The sequence below is a fragment of the Pollachius pollachius genome (assembly GCF_949987615.1).
Source record: "Pollachius pollachius genome assembly, chromosome: 6".
In the NCBI taxonomy this organism is placed as follows: domain Eukaryota; kingdom Metazoa; phylum Chordata; class Actinopteri; order Gadiformes; family Gadidae; genus Pollachius; species Pollachius pollachius.
In genome coordinates this window covers 17667065-17683583 of record NC_136939.1, presented here as the reverse complement: position 1 = coordinate 17683583, position 16519 = coordinate 17667065, and the positions used below count along the sequence as shown (strand labels likewise).

General features: G+C 48.0%; 1 protein-coding gene across 1 annotated transcript in view; it reads left to right on the top strand.

Moving 5' to 3' along the window:
- Nucleotides 1-5609, top strand: part of LOC307077651 (transcription factor COE1-like) — a 33159-nt gene extending 27550 nt beyond the window's left edge. Inside the window, exons 12-15 of the mRNA XM_079739082.1 lie at nucleotides 1-124; nucleotides 1244-1438; nucleotides 2598-2666; nucleotides 3750-5609. The exon at nucleotides 1-124 is cut by the window's left edge and continues 68 nt beyond it. Of these exons, the coding sequence (XP_079595208.1) occupies nucleotides 1-124; nucleotides 1244-1438; nucleotides 2598-2665 (387 nt within the window). The 3' untranslated portion in view covers nucleotide 2666; nucleotides 3750-5609. The remainder of the gene's footprint in view (nucleotides 125-1243; nucleotides 1439-2597; nucleotides 2667-3749) is intronic.
- The last annotated feature ends 10910 nt before the right edge of the window (nucleotides 5610-16519 follow it).

Sequence of the window (16519 nt, the reverse complement as noted above, 5' to 3'; positions counted from 1 at the left end):
CAGCAGGGCAGCTACACCTCCGTCACCAGCTCCATCAATGGCTACCCCAACAACACCTCCATGACCACCCTGGGGGGCTCACCCCCCTTCCTCAACGGGTCTGCAGCCAACTCGCCTTACGCCAGTGAGGAACGCGCACACACACAACACACACACAGACACACACACACACACACAAACGCACACACGTTCTTTCACACAAAAACACACAAACTCACACACGCATACACACACACATACACACACACACATACACACACACACACACACACACACACACACACACTCACACACGTACACACACACATACAAACATATAAGCACACACACACACACAGACACACACACAAACGCACACACGTTCTCTCACACAGAAACACACACACACACACACACACACACACACACACACTCACACACGTACACACACACATACAAACATATAAGCACACACACACAGACACACACACACACACAAACGCACACACGTTCTCTCACACAGAAACACACACAATCACACACACACAAACACACACTATCACACACACAAACACATTAACAAACACACCCACACACACACGCTCTCTCACACAAACAGACACACACACACACACACTTGCGCACACACACACACACACACACACAAAGACACAGACAGACACACACACACACATACACAAGCACACACTCACACACACCAGCTGAGAGTAAAGGCCTCAGATGGCGTGTGGACCATGAGGCTTTCTGTCTTCCTGTTTTCACAACATCCACACATCCTCTCCTCGGCCCCGGCCCTCTTTCATGTGGCATGCCTCTCACCCTCTCATATTTCATTTTCTCCATGGCAAAAAGCACAGGGAGTCGGTTGCCTTGGTGATGATGATGATGATGATGATGATGGCCATGATGATGATGATGATGATGGAGATGATGATGATGTTGGTGATGATGATGATGATGATGATGATGATGATGATGATGATGATGATGATGATGGCGATGAGGATGATGACGATGAGGCATCAGGGTCGTCCCAAGGCCTCGTCCACCTGCTGGCCCAACAGAGTCCCTGCCCTGGGTGTCCACCTGTGGCTGCGTCCCCTGGCCCGTCCTGGTCTGGTGGGCAGTGGGTCAGCACCTAGGGGTGCTTCATCAGCTCTCTTGAAGAGATAACTCCTCCCTATCTAATCAGTCCCACCCCTCCCCACGTGTCCCCCCTCTCTCTGTCCGCCCCCTCCCCCAGTCGTGCCCTCCAGCCCCACCATGGTCTCCTCTACCTCCCTCCCCCCCAGCTGCCCTACCTCGGGGGTCTTCTCCTTCTCCCCGGCCAACATGGTGTCGGCCGCCGTCAAGCAGAAGTCGGCGTTCGCCCCGGTGGTCCGGCCCTCCTCCTCGCCCCCCCCATCCTGCACCGGCGCCAACGGCAACGGGCTGCAAGGTAACCCCAGTGGTACACCATCAACACCACCACCTCCATTCACATCACCACCCCGCACACCCACACCAGGACCACCACCACCACCACATCCACCACCACCACCACCCACACCACCACCACCACACCCACAACACCACCACCACCACCACCACCACCCACCACCACCACCACCCTCACCACCCACCACCACCACCCACCACCACCCACCACCACCACCACCCTCACCACCACCACCACCACCACCACCACCCACCACCACCCTCACCACCACCACCTCCACCACCTCCACCACCTCCACCACCACGACCACCACCACCTCCATCACCACATCCACCACCACCACCACCACCACCTCCATCACCACATCCACCACCACCACCACCCACACCACCACCACCACCACCACCTCCACCACCACCCACACCACCACCACCACCACCACCCACCACCACCACCACCACAACCACCACCACCTCCACCACCACCACCACCACCACCACCACCCACACCACCACCACCACCACCACCTCCACCACCACCACACCCACCACCCACAACACCACCCACACCACCACCACCACCTCCACCACCACCACCACCACCACAACCACCACCACCACCACCCACACCACCACCACAACCACCACCCACAACACCACCCACAACACCACCCACCACCACCACCACCAGTATCACCACCACCACCACCCACACCACCACCCTAAACAGCACCTCCGACCCCACCCACCACTACAACCAACACATCATCTACACCTTCACCACCACCCACACCAACTCAACCACCACCACACCACCACCACTAACCCCCCACTCTAGCTTTACGTTGAAGCCATCATTGCTTCCGTCTTTGTCTTTGTATTCTGGAGTTCTATGTGACAACTATTACCTTAGACTTAACAGTTAAGGAACCTTTGTGATAAAGTGCTATCATGGAGTGTCCATTTACAATAACGGTCAATTTAGTGTTACTTGAGCGACCAGAGTTACTTAAAGCGTAGTTGAAAGTAAAAAAGTTAGATAAAATCCTCCCAGATCAGATTCAAACAAAACCTTTTGAAAAGAATTGAGCTTTCATTCAATAATATCTCTCCTGCGACCTACATCTTTTCTTTGTCTCTCTCTGTCTCCCCCCCCCCAGACCAGAACTTTGTGGACTCTAGCAAGTACTCCTCAGCCAGCTCCCTCCAGGGCCTGGCCTTCAGCTGAAGTACGTCCCCGCCTCCCAGCACGCTCAGAAGCACTGATAACCAAGATGAGAACCCATCCAAACAGAGCTCAAAGCTCCACACAAGTGGTCATGTTAAAGAACAATAAATCAATTTACATACAATATCATCAATATCTATATCAATTGATCAATATCATCTCCCCTCCGCATTGTCCAATGGCGAGGACCTCATACTCTGAACGTCTGATCCACTGTTCCTCAGCTGTACTTTATCTGTGCCATGATTAACTGTTGGACTTAGGAATCATTGTACTTTTATCTATTGGACACTTCACTGACAGCACATTACAAATTGTACTATTATGTGGGAGTAAGTTAAAACATTGTTGGATGTCAAGTTGTTCCTAAAATATGATCTCACAAATTGATTTGACTTAGTATTCAAACATGTCTCTTCTCTCTAAATGGCTATTAATATGTTGAACATCAATATTTCTTGGTTGATGTTGTTTTGAAGTGTTTAACGCTTCAAGAACTCAAAGCACAGCTGCAATGAATCTGCCCCTCTAGAGACATACACACACACACACACACACACACACACACACACACACACACACACACACACACATTGACACACACACACACACACAGACACACACACACAGACACACACACACAGACACACACACACACACACACACACACACACACACACACACACACCATAGTACTTCACATTATAATGAGAGAGATGGATGGTGATGGCTATTTGATTGTAATATACCTGCGCTAGTATATTGGTAGTGATCTTGTGTGTCTGTGCATGCAATAGTGTGCACACACACTTGCGTTAGCGTGTGACTGGTTATCTGTGAACAGCATGAGGGGAGCCAGCTAGAGTCAAGGGGATCTGTCTGTATTTATTTATTGATGTTTACCACTTCAGCGCCATAACACAACAGGGTTTGTTGTACAGATGGGAAAACACATTGATGTTATTTACCAAGGGAATTTTTATGGTGATGAAATATTTGGCAATGTTTTAAAGACCTCTCTTTCTTTCTTTCTTTCTTCCTCACTCACTCCCCCCCCCCCCCCTCCATCTCTCTCCCATCACAGTCACTCCCAGAATGATGGTCCCACCAATGTAACCAGGGTGATGTGTGTGTGCGTGCACAAAGCGTTTGTACTCTATGATCACCCTGTGTGTGTGTGTGTGTGTGTGTGTGTGTGTGTGTGTGTGTGTGCGTGTGTGTGAGCGCGTGTGTGTGTGTGTGTGTGTCTGTGTGTGAGAGAGAGGGAGACGAAGCACACTGGTGACGAGGTTCAGAGTGTGTGTGACATGTGTGTCAGGCCGGTTCGGGGGTCCCTAGTAGTGATCCCCAACCTGAGGATCCGCTCCAGCTCAGAACCGCTCCAGCTCAGAACCGCTCCAGCTCAGGCTCTTTGTACCAGGAACACCGACGTCACGCTTCTGGGAACCACAGGACAACAGAACTCATGATTGTTTGCCACAAAAAAAACTCTTTGGACTTTCTATACATCAATGCTTTTATAGGAGAAAGGCCACGCCTACATTACCCACAATACACCACCGTCAATGTACAAAGGAAGGCTTTATTTGAGAGACAATGTACTTTTTTTGTTTTGTTTCGGAGAATATGATCCTGTGATATTCATCCTTTTTAATGTAACCATTAGCGGTTTTCTATGTGATGATAAATGAGGGATGACGGCGATGTGAATGATAACACACCAGGCCCAACCATGACACCCTGCTGAGGACGGGTCCATGAAGAGAAGCGTGACCAAACTCCACCCCAACGACTGTAAACACACGGGCCTCATATGGTCCCCTGCCCAACCCTCCCTGCGCTGCAGAGACAGTGAACCACAACACCGTGCGCTGGGGCACAGTGTGTCATGTTGTGTAGTCAGTGTTGTCCAAGCCATTGTTCAAGTCGGATTTATATATGATAATCCTAGATGTTCTTGACATTCAATGGTTGAGACTGAAGCCTGCCAAATTCCTCCCATAGTGTTTCTCAATAAGAAAATATCCCTCCCCCAGAACGGTTGAATTGTTGAGGTTATTTAAAGACATGCCATTCAGCAGAGTACTCCGCTCCCCCCAAACTGAAGCTGTTAGACAGTTATGTTGAAGCCTGAGTTCCTTTCCATTCGTCCCCTTTCTGAGTGGAAGAACCGTAGCAATGAAGGAAGCGGTCGACTCTAAAGGGTCTCAGACGTACATCCTAAAGAGAGTCTTTCTAAGATTTGAACCAGCCTCTCTGCCACCACACCCAGCCTGGTTTGTTGTACAAAGTCTGGTGGATCTCAGTACGAAAGGCCTGAAGACCTGGTTCTACTGTCTTTAAGTTGCTGTGTGCATGGAGTGTGTGTCCACGCTCCACGGCTTGCCTTCTTGACTCTGAAATCCATATTTTGATTTTTTTTGCAGTGATGCTTTTGTTTTTGTTTGTGTGTATGTTTGTTTTTCATGAAACTGTTAGCAGTTAGCCAATCCAATTGTTTCCTTTGTACCGCAAACTAGCCAATGGTGTGTCTTAAAAGCTACGCTGCAAACATATTCAGAAATGTCGCAATCCACTGGGTCTTAAGAGGGGAACGCAAAGATGAGAATAATTTTACTCAACTTTGATTTCATAATCATTAATTTTTACCAGAATCACTATTTCATAATTGTCTATCAAAACTCTTCTCCTGTGTTATAAAGGAAGACGAGTTTGATCTGTTACAAGAGCAAATATTTGCGGCGTAGGGTTATTAGCCAATGGTGTGTCTTAAAATATGTCTTAATATTGAGTTAAATTCCTTTAAATCCATTTGTCTTGAAAGTCGGAAGTAGCCAAGTAGCCAACAATTGTAAAGTAAATGCCCCGCCCCGAATCATCTAGCACTTCCTGTCTGACCGTCAGTCTTCATTATGAACTTTGCTTTGCCAAAACTAGCTTAAGATTTGATTGCCAAACACCAACCAACTGTAGTTGTTGTTGTATTTGATTTTGATATTTTGCATTTTCATGTGTGTTATAAATGTGTGCTGGAAGATGAACTTCATTTAGTGAGCTAAAACATTAAAAACATGAGATTTTTGAATTTGACATACTGGAGTGTCAGTGCCAGCTCCTTGACTCTGCCTTCGAGCGTGAAGTACACGTCAGTGGCTCCCAGCCCTGCTCATGCTGTGACCCAGGATCAGCCAATATTTACCTTGTTAACAATGTGAGACCCTTCTCATTTCTCTCTAGATATTGTCATCCATAAGGTGTTCCTCTTATTCTTCCATACCCCTGCCTTCAAAACACACTCATGACTTAATAAAACTGACATGACAGTATGTTTCTTTGGAGGAAAACAAGGTATGATAAAGAGGTTGCTTGTAGCTTTGCGCCAGAGGGTCCCAGTGCAGCCCCCGACCCCTCCATGGGAAACCCCTGACATCCACAAGCTCTCTAACACACTGTAGCTTTAGGGGATTCTACATGCAATTGATAGAAGCCAGAAAGGAACTGATTTTTTACCGTACAACTTAAAGCTAATTTGAGAATGTCAAATGTTTTCCCTAACCTCTAATATGAAGTTATGCAACTTTTATGAATGAACCAACTTGTCACATGATAAATCATCCAGTCCTAAAGAGTAATCAAACAATGAAGTGGAACTTTCCGGAACAGCCCATTCTATTATAGTGCTAATTGTTGCAATTTGTGTCTACGTTTATGATTGGCCAAAATTGGTGTTGAGTGATATCAGAAGGTAAAAAGTCAAACCAATCAAAATAAAGCACATGACCAGTGTCTGGTTGACACTGTGGTTTGTGGAGCACAGATGATCTAACAGGCAGGGAAGAAAACATCATGATCCATTTTTCTTGTGTGCGGACATAACTGTTGAACAACCACAATGTTGAACTTGATGGTCTCTCCTGTGCTTTTGGTATTCATGGAGAAAGAGAGAGAAAAGTTGACGATAACAACTTATTCCATCAACCAAGATGCAATTACCTGTTTTTAGGTTCAAACATTTTAGGTTTTATTTCTCTTCTCCATTGTCTGTGTCATTGCTGCAAAGGGGATCTTATTCCTGATTGTTCTGATCAAAATGCTTTTCCTTAAATGGCACTCCATCACTCTCCCTCTCACCCTCTCTCTCTCTCTCCCTCTCTCTCTCTCTCCCTGCTTCCCCAATAACCTGACTCTTCATTCTCGGATCCCCTGTATATCAAGTGCTACTAATACTCGATGCGTCGGAGATTCACTTGTTCCTCTGTGATTTAACCTCTCTAATGCCTTCCTTTGTAGAACCGCCCTGTCTATTTATTGAATCTAAAGAGGCGGGTCTGGAGACCACTTTTGGTGTGTTTGAGTGTGAATGCGTGCATGTTTTGTAGGCGTCTGTGTGATGAACGTGGCCCCCATTCATCATGATGTTTCCCTGGAAGGGGAATCTTTTTTTTTGTAAAGGCTTGACGATAAAAGGAATCGTGTTCTGATGCACTTCAGTCCGACATCAGGGAATAGAGCTGTATCCGGTTACAATGTCTACACGACGCACAGCAGGAGACCGCCTTGCACACACACACACACACACACACACACACACACACACACACACACACACACACACACACACACACACACACACACACACACACACACACACACGTACCGAGTAAAGAGGATACTACTGTAAAGAAGATAATATTAATTTTCTTTTATTAGTATTTTGAAGTGTGAAGTTTTGCCTATCACTATATTTAAATAAAGTTATTTCTTGTCTGTGAGGCTGTGTCGATGTCTCATTGCATCCAGAGCATAGGGACATTGAGAAAACACAAGGAGAGAGAGAGTGAGAGGGAGAGAAAGACAGGGAGAGACAGAGAGACAGAGAGGGAAAGAGAGAGAGGTTCGGGGAGATGTAACAACATGAAAAACAAAACACAAACCAATCGACATCATCAAACAACCCCATGCTAGACAATGTTGTGCTTCCATTTTAAAGTACATTCAATATCAAGGCAGTAATTGCGAGCACCAGACCGTTCCTTCTGAAACCTCCTAGTGACTTAGTACTTTGATATAAACATCTGAGTGGAGGGCTCTTCAGGCTGAGGGGCTTAGGCTAAAAAACCGAACCTCCTCTCTTTGCCATACCCCAGGCCATCACATTGTCATATTGTTTTATGTTAGTTCATAGAGCCTTTTATCCCTGCCTGGTACAGAACAGCAAGGCTGCACAGAGTCACAGGACTCACACTGCAGACTGTCCAGAGAGGACTCACACAGCAGACTGTCCAGAGAGGACTCATACTGCAGACTGTCCAGAGAGGACTCACACTGCAGACTGTCCAAAGAGGACTCACACAGCAGACTGTCCAAAGAGGTTTCTGAATCGAAACAGCCCAGGTGTCGCTCATAACTCTAACTATGGGTTTGTTTCTTCTTGACCAGGGCACGGGTCGTAGACTCAACTAGTGAGCTGATGAACTGATAACTGATTACTAATATCACACGAGAGGGAGTGCTGTAGCCTGAATATCAGCACGGCAGTGATACACATACAGGAGAAGGAAGGACTGCTGAGGATAACCAGAGCCCAGACGTTACTCAGAAAACCTCACAACCTGTGATGGGCCATTTCTACAAGCGCCAGTTATTAGTTAACAGTACGATTATTACAGATAAGGGTTTGTTTTTTTGTTTATCATTTATTTCGCTCCTTCCATGCAAATAGTTCTGCAGCTGGACTGGGACTGGAGTGTTGCCCTGGAGCGTTACACACAAACATTTTATAGCTTGCTACGTTGGGTAAGTTCCAGCTCTGTTTATCGCGTACATTCATCTGTGTGTTTCCATTTACTGTGCAGCCGGTGGAGTCTGTCAGAGTCACTTTGGTGGCCCGTGTGATTCTGATGAGTTAACAGCTCCCCATCGTCAATGTAATTACACCTGTAAAGAGGAGTGATGCATTTATAGGTACTGCTGTGATACGCTATGTCAGCACTCCACCAATGCCTCCTGTCCATCAAATGACCAGGTCAAAACTAACTGTGGTTTAACACCGTGAACTCTTTCACAGAGGCTGCTCACTGCAGAGCCAACGGGTGGAGCTAGACTAGTCCAGCTCTACCTCAGGTCCAGCTCCAACTCAGGTACAGCTCCACCTCAGGTCCAGCTCCACCTCAGGTCCAGCTCCACCTCAGGTCCAGCTCCACCTCAGGTCCAGCTCAACCTCTAGGTTCAGCTCCACCTCTGGGTCGAGCTCCACCTTTAGCTAAACCTCTAGGTCCACCTCTAAGTCCAGCTCAGATCAGTCTAGACCTCCAGCCACATCCATTTCCTGTAGTTACAACGTAATTGCGGCCAATCAGGGACTGTTGATGACGTGAAAACAGGCCTCTCTTCTGAGGCTCTTCCTGGCCCACAGGCTGGAGGTCTCCTGGCCCGCAGGCTGGAGGTCTAGAGGCCCACAGGCTGGAGGTCTAGAGGCCCACAGGCTGGAGGTCTAGAGGCCCACAGGCTGGAGGTCTACAGGCCCACAGGCTGGAGGTCTAGAGGCCCACAGGCTGGAGGTCTAGAGGCCCACAGGCTGGAGGTCTAGAGGCCCACAGGCTGGAGGTCTAGAGGCCCACAGGCTGGAGGTCTCCTGGCCCACAGGCTGGAGGTATCCTGGCCCACAGGCTGGAGGTCTAGAGGCCCACAGGCTGGAGGTCTCCTGGCTCACAGGCTGGAGGTCTAGAGGCCCACAGGCTGGAGGTCTAGAGGCCCACAGACTGGAGGTCTACAGGCCCACAGGCTGGAGGTCTACAGGCCCACAGGGTGTGTGGGGCTCAGGCTATGAGAGCTCCGGTCCGCCTCTCACTACTGCCTGCAGCAGACGGCCTTCCCATTAAATCCCCCTGGCTCCCTGTCATTCACAATATCCCTGCATAAACCTCATCCCCATTGAGTCTGCTGGAAGTGTCGTTCAGGGTCACAAATCTTACACAATGGACAGGAATGGCAAGGAGTGTGTGTGTCTTTCACTGAACTTGTTTCTTTTTTGGCAGAAGTCATTTTCTGCACATCAGGCAGTTTTATCCCCCAGCTGTTTGGTGTTGGGCAAGGCAACCTGAACTGCCAAATGTGTGTGTGTGTGTGTGTGTGTGTGTGTGTGTGTGTGTGTGTGTGTGTGTGTGTGTATGTGTGTTTGTGTGCGTTTGTGTGTGTTTATGTATATGTGTGTGTGTCTCTGTGTGTGTTCGTGAAGGGGTCATAAACAATACAAACTCTCTAGTGAGGCTGGTCTCTGTAATGAGACAGATGGGCTGAGCCTGAAGCTAGCTATCAGCATCACCACAGGCTGTGTGTGTGAGTGTGAGTGTGTGTGTGAGTGTGTGTGTGTGTGTGTGTGTGTGTGTGTGTGTGTGTGTGTGTGTGTGTGTGTGTGTGTGTGTGTGTGTGCGTGCGTGTTTGTGAGTGTTTGTGTGCGCGTGTTGGAGAGAGAGAGCTGTTATTATCCTATTCATTGCCTGCAGGCTTAATCAAAGAGAAGCCACAGATGTCTTATTGACACCAATTAGTTTCAATCTCATATGACCACACACACACTTTCTCCCTCTCTGGCTCCCTCTCTTCCCCTCTTTCTCTCTCTCTCTCTCTCACACACACACACACACACACACACACACACACACACACACACCCACACACACACACACACACACACACACACACACAATCTCTCTCTGTCCCTCATTCTCTCTCTCTCTCTCTCTCTCTCTCTCTCTCTCTCTCACACACACACACACACACACACACACACACACACACACACACACACACACACACACACACAATCTCTCTCTTTCCCTCATTCTCTCTCTCTCTCTCTGTCATACACACACAAACAGACAAACACACACACACACACACACACACACTTATTTGAGGGTTGATATAGCGGCACATGGAGTCCATGTGTTCTACATGTGTTCTGTGTGTGTGTGTGTGTGTGTGTTTGTGTGTAAATGTGTTGATGTGCGTTGTGTCTTTGAGTGTATTGTGTGTGTATCTGTGCACATGCATGTGCAGCGTTAGGCTGAGGGAACAATACCTATTCTAGAGTGGCAGCGCAGAGACACCCATTAGCTAATGGACCTCTTCCCTCCCCCTCCCCCTCCCCCCTCCCTCCCCTCCTCCCTCCCCCCTCCCCCCCTCCCTCCCCCCTCCCTCCCTCCCCTCCCCCCTCCCTCCTTCAACAACACACCCACAGAGCACTTAACCTCCACATCAACCCCACACACACATTGCACCCCATGCACTGCACTTGTATCAAACACACACAGACACACACACACACACACACAAACACACACACACACACACACACACACACACACACACACACACACACACACACCTAACACATCAGACAGCGCTAAACATTTTCTAGATTCTTCAGGGTTCAATGTGGACAGGGCGTAAGTTTTATGAAGTGAACCACCAGAACTTCTTTATATATAGAAACAGAGTAAATATGGACTGATTGGATGTTCAATTTAATTGAGTACCTTTGTGAGTAAAAAAATGGTACAATCAAAACATTAAATAACTTTACATGGATCTCTGCTCCAAGCACTAGCACATTTCTATCTGTAGAGCCCGGGTTATCTGTGGGTTTGACCTTCGACCCTCCTGTCACGGCTGAACACTATGGCATAGGAAGACCAGCAGGAAGGGGGGGGGACATATGGAGAGGAGGATAAGAGGAATAGAGAAAGATGGATGATTAGGAAGAAAGGACAGAAGGTGGTTATCCTAAGTGGGACAGAAGAGCTTCTTCATTCTGAATCTTCTTCATTCAAGTGTTTGATGATATGATCTTCAGGATTCCCAATGTGTTCCCGGTCTGTTTCCCTCAGAGCCTTTCCCTGAGAGCTCTTATTGGCTGGCCACGCGCTGCTTATAGATGATCGATCTGCTGCTGAAACAAAGAGCAGAGCCCAGGAAGGCTGGCCTCATCAGCATAGCCTTTATCATATAGAAAGCCTGATTATCAGGTAGACCTGTGTTGATTGGTTGGTACAGAATGCTCAACACGGATGTTTTAAGGACAAAATTAGGGACGGACAAATGAATCAAAGTCGGTTTTGCGGTGCTCAGTTGTGAAAAGGGAAAACTGACGATAATAATTATAAAAAGAATATGTTTACTTTATTATGTCTTCACCAGTGTAGCGTCTGGTGAAGCCATAACTAACAATATAACTAACCATGTATACATTTTACATATATATATATGTATAATGTGCACATGGTTAGTTATATATATATATATATACGTATATATGTATATAAAGGACCAGGAGAAGACAGGAGGCAGGGTGGAGGGCAGTGCGCTGAGAGACAGCGACGGCGAGGAGCCACAGAGATGCAGTGTTACCTGGCTTCTGATCCTTAAACCCTTAAGGGATAATTGTACTGGTACATTTCTCTCTGTTCAACTGGTGAACTGGCCCGGACAGACTGGCCCTCGGATCCAGACAAACGGACTAGAGACTACTAGACACTCTACCTTGTGTGTGTGTGTGTGTGTGTGTGTGTGTGTGTGATTTGCCCTGCTATCGGTGTAATGAGTGCCAAAGTACAAGGATTGATACTCTCATTTATCCCACTCCATGAATACTCATCTCACACACTCACACACACATGCACACACACACACACACACACACACACACACACACTCACACACACACACTCACACACACACAAACACGATCCTGTACGCATATTGAAACACTCTCACACACATTCGAATCACTTAAACCCACTCACTTAAACGGAGGGCTTTGAAATTGAGGTGGGACTTGGAATGAATACACCAAACAATTATCTCTCTCTCTCCCGTGTCTCGCAATCCATTCCTCATGAATATATGAACCAATCCCCCACTTACCCCCCGCCCCGCCAGCACCTCCTCTCTCCCCCCTCCTCCTGTTGCCCCCCTCAGCCCCTCCTCTCTCCCCCCGCCCCCCTCCTCCTGTTGCCACCCCAGCACCTCCTCTCTCCCCCCATCCCCCCCTCCTCCTGTTGCCCCCTCAGCACCTCCTCTCTCCCCCCATCCCCCCTCCTCCTGTTGCCCCCTCAGCACCTCCTCTCCTCTCTCCCCCTCCTCAACTCCTCACATTACCCCTCAGCACCTCCTCTCCTCTCTCCCCCTCCTCAACCCCTCACATTACCCCTCTGCACCTCCTCTCTCTCCTCAACTCCTCACATTACCCCTCAGCACCTCCTCTCCTCTCTCCCCCTCCTCAACTCCTCACATTACCCCTCTGCACCTCCTCTCTCTCCTCAACTCCTCACATTACCCCTCAGCACCTCCTCTCCTCTCTCCCCCTCCTCCACTCCTCACATTACCCCTCAGCACCTCCTCTCTCTCCTCCACTCCTCACATTACCCCTCAGCCCCTCCTCTCCTCTCTCCTCCTTCCTCTGCACCCGGTCCTCCTCTCCATCTGAGTGGGCTGGGCCCCCACTAGGGGCCCTGGGGGTGGGGGTTGGCGGAAGGGGCCACGGTCCTATTGATGGGGCTCCTTCATGGGGGGGTCCATGTTTACCTTATGAGTCGAGTCAAGAGATCTGCCGCGGGACATTCACAGATTACGGTTGCATTAAGGTTGCACACACGCAGGAACACACACACAGGCACACACGCACCCACGCAGGCACACACACTTAAACACGTATGCACGCAGGCACACACCCACCCAAGCAGGCATTCGCACACAAACACGCATGCACGCACACACTCACGCGCACACGCACTCACGCATGCAGGCACGCACAGACACACGCACGCACGCAAACAAACATGCACACACACACCACCAAACATTACCTTTAGAATTGAGTGATCAGAAATGTATAATATCAAGTGTGTTCCTCTTGCTATAAGAGACTAGAAGACTTGGCAGCAGAGTGGAGGAGGGACATCTTCACTCACTGAGCGATGAAACCAAACTCTGTCATGTCTCTGCCTCTACTCTTTTCCCCATGAAACAATATACTTTTGTGAGTGCAATGATATGCACTTCTCTGGGGATTATTTCCCATCATAAAACACTTTCCACCTGATCTCTACCATCAATTATGAGGGAATAATTACCAGAAAAGATGCAAAGTACAATATCAAATAACTGCTATAGACCTGGCATACTGGAGTGTCTTGCCGGAGTGTCTTGGTGTTTGTAACGCATTCAGATGTTAAAGGTAAACGGTGCTGTCTAATGATGAAGAGGAGACATGTATCTATGCCATTAGTAAGTCATGAGCAGGGTACTGGGACTTCCTGTTGGGTTAAATGAAGAGCACCTGTTAGTCTGGCAGACATACCTTAGAGCCTATTGGACTGTAGCCACCAGTCAGCTGTTAATGAGTGAAATGCTCTGTGAGGATTTGTTCTGAGTCGCCTGTCTGAGACTACACTTCAGACCGCTCCTGGATCAGATCGTCTAGGACCTCCATCTGATTGGTTCTGGAAATTAAACTTGCCTGTGAATCACAGGTGCGGGTAATGCCATACTCCTCAATGGCAGACAGCATGGGGGGGGGGGGGGGGGGGGGGGGGGGGGGGGGGGGGGGGGGGAGGCAGAGACGGAGGGGATGGTTTTGGGTGGATTCGTCTCCAAACACACAACTTCTTTAAAGGGGACATATCATACCACCAGGTGTGAGTGTGATTAGCCATTACAAGCAGGTTTGAAAACATTCACATTTTGAAAACGGCTTGTAATGGCTAATCACACTCACACCTGGTGGTATGAGATGTCCACTTTAATGACTACAAAATGAGGATGACGAAGAGGCGATGTTTGTGAAGAGGACAATGATGATGATGATGATACATATCATTTGTCCAATCACAGTACCCCTCAAGTTGTAAGCCTACCCTGTCTCCATGCCTCTTGTCTCTTGATCCGATGCCTTCAGCCCCTGCGCAGGGGCGAGAGACATCTCACCCTGGAACATCACCCCCCTTGGCCTGGTGACATCATCACCCTTCGCCTGGTGACATCACCACCCTTCGCCTAGTGACATAATCACCCTTCGCCTGGTGACATCATCACCCTTTGCCTGGTGACATCATCCCCCGCTGCCGGGAAGCTGGTGGTGATGTCTGACCGCCAGGGCAGAGATGAGTGACAAGTGAGCCATGACGGCCCGGTAGTTTCTCTTCCCGGCCTCTGTATTCAATGCGTATCAATCCTCTGGGGTGTGTGTGTGTGTGTGTATGTGTGTGAGTGTGTGTGTGTGTGTGTGTGTGTGTGTGTGTGTGTGTGTGTGTGTGTGTGTGTGTGTGTGTGTGTGTGTGTGCGTGTGTGTGTGTGTGCGTGTGTGTGTGTGTGTGTGTGTGTGTGTGTGTATGTGTGTGAGTGTGTGCGTGTGTGATTGTGTTTGAATCTGATTCTGTGAATATGATATCATCATTAACTATGTTTGCACACACATGCACCACACAAAAACACTTAAGTTACTTTAAGTTAAGTTATCCTTTATTTTCCCTTTTTGGAGGTAATTCTTTTTCTGCTTTTGACCCATCCGGGGTCAGAAGCATATTCATATCTATATATCTATATATAGATCTATATATCTATATATATAAATATATATTCTATAAAATGAATAAATTCAGTATCTTTTATTCCGCCGCTGGGTTCCAGTGGTTGGGTTTCCTTGCCTGTTTAAGAGCTTAGTCTTCAGCCTTGTAGTAAAACCTCTGCTGAATGTGGATCTTAACTGTTGTACAAGCAACAGTTTGCTCTTAACCACTGAGTGCACGCTGCTACAGTACAGCGAGCCCCCCGTGGACAGCCCTGCGTGTGTCCATCTGTCTCGTGGTCTGCAGGGGAACAGATGTTTTTCACATCTAGAAACAATACCATATCCTGTGCTTAGTTAACCATGTCAAGCCTATGGGAGTGTGTGTGTGTATGTGTGCGTGTGTGTGTGTGTGTGTGTGTGTGTGTGTGTGTATGTGCGTGTGTATATCAGTGCCTTTGTGTGTTTGTGTGTGGGTGTCTGTGTGTGTGTAGGTGTGCTGCATTTAGATTGCACGCATGCACGCACGCACGCATGCATGCACGCACGCACGCATGCACGCACACACACACAGACACACACAGACACACAGACACACGTCCAGCGTCTAGAGAGGCTTGTTTTTCTTAGGGATGTTTTAAGGAAGTTGAAGCCGCTGCATACTTTACATTATGAGGCCTGGAGAGAGAGACGGTTGACATGATTACAGCAGCACAGGACTCGCTGACACTCATGTGGAAGCCATTACCCCCCCTCCCCCTTCTATATGTCCCTCTCCATACCTTACCTCCACTTCACCCCCTACTCACACTCTCACCCCTCATCCTGATCGCTTCCAAGTCACACCGTAGTCCCTCTCTCTTCCTCTCTCCCTCTCTCTCTCTCTCTCTCTCTCTCTCTTCCTCTCTCCCTCTCTCTCTCTCTCTCTCTCTCTCTCTCTCTCCCTCAATTCAATTCAATTCAATTCAAAAAAGCTTTATTGGCATGACTATTGGTAAACCAAACAGTGTTGCCAAAGCATTACAGTATTACAAATATTACATATAATAACAATAGAGAACGTCAGAACAATATGTACAGATATCAACCTGTAACAATATAACATAACATACAGATGTACATATGTACATGTAGAAAAAAAAGAGTAATTAAATTAATAAAATGAAAAGCTACATAAAACGCATTGTAGGTTACTAATAATCAGTAATCAATCAAACAGTGAGGCCTGGTGTAGAATGTCATCCTCTCATTTTTTGGCAAGCTGAAATAAACTGTCCTGCGAGGAC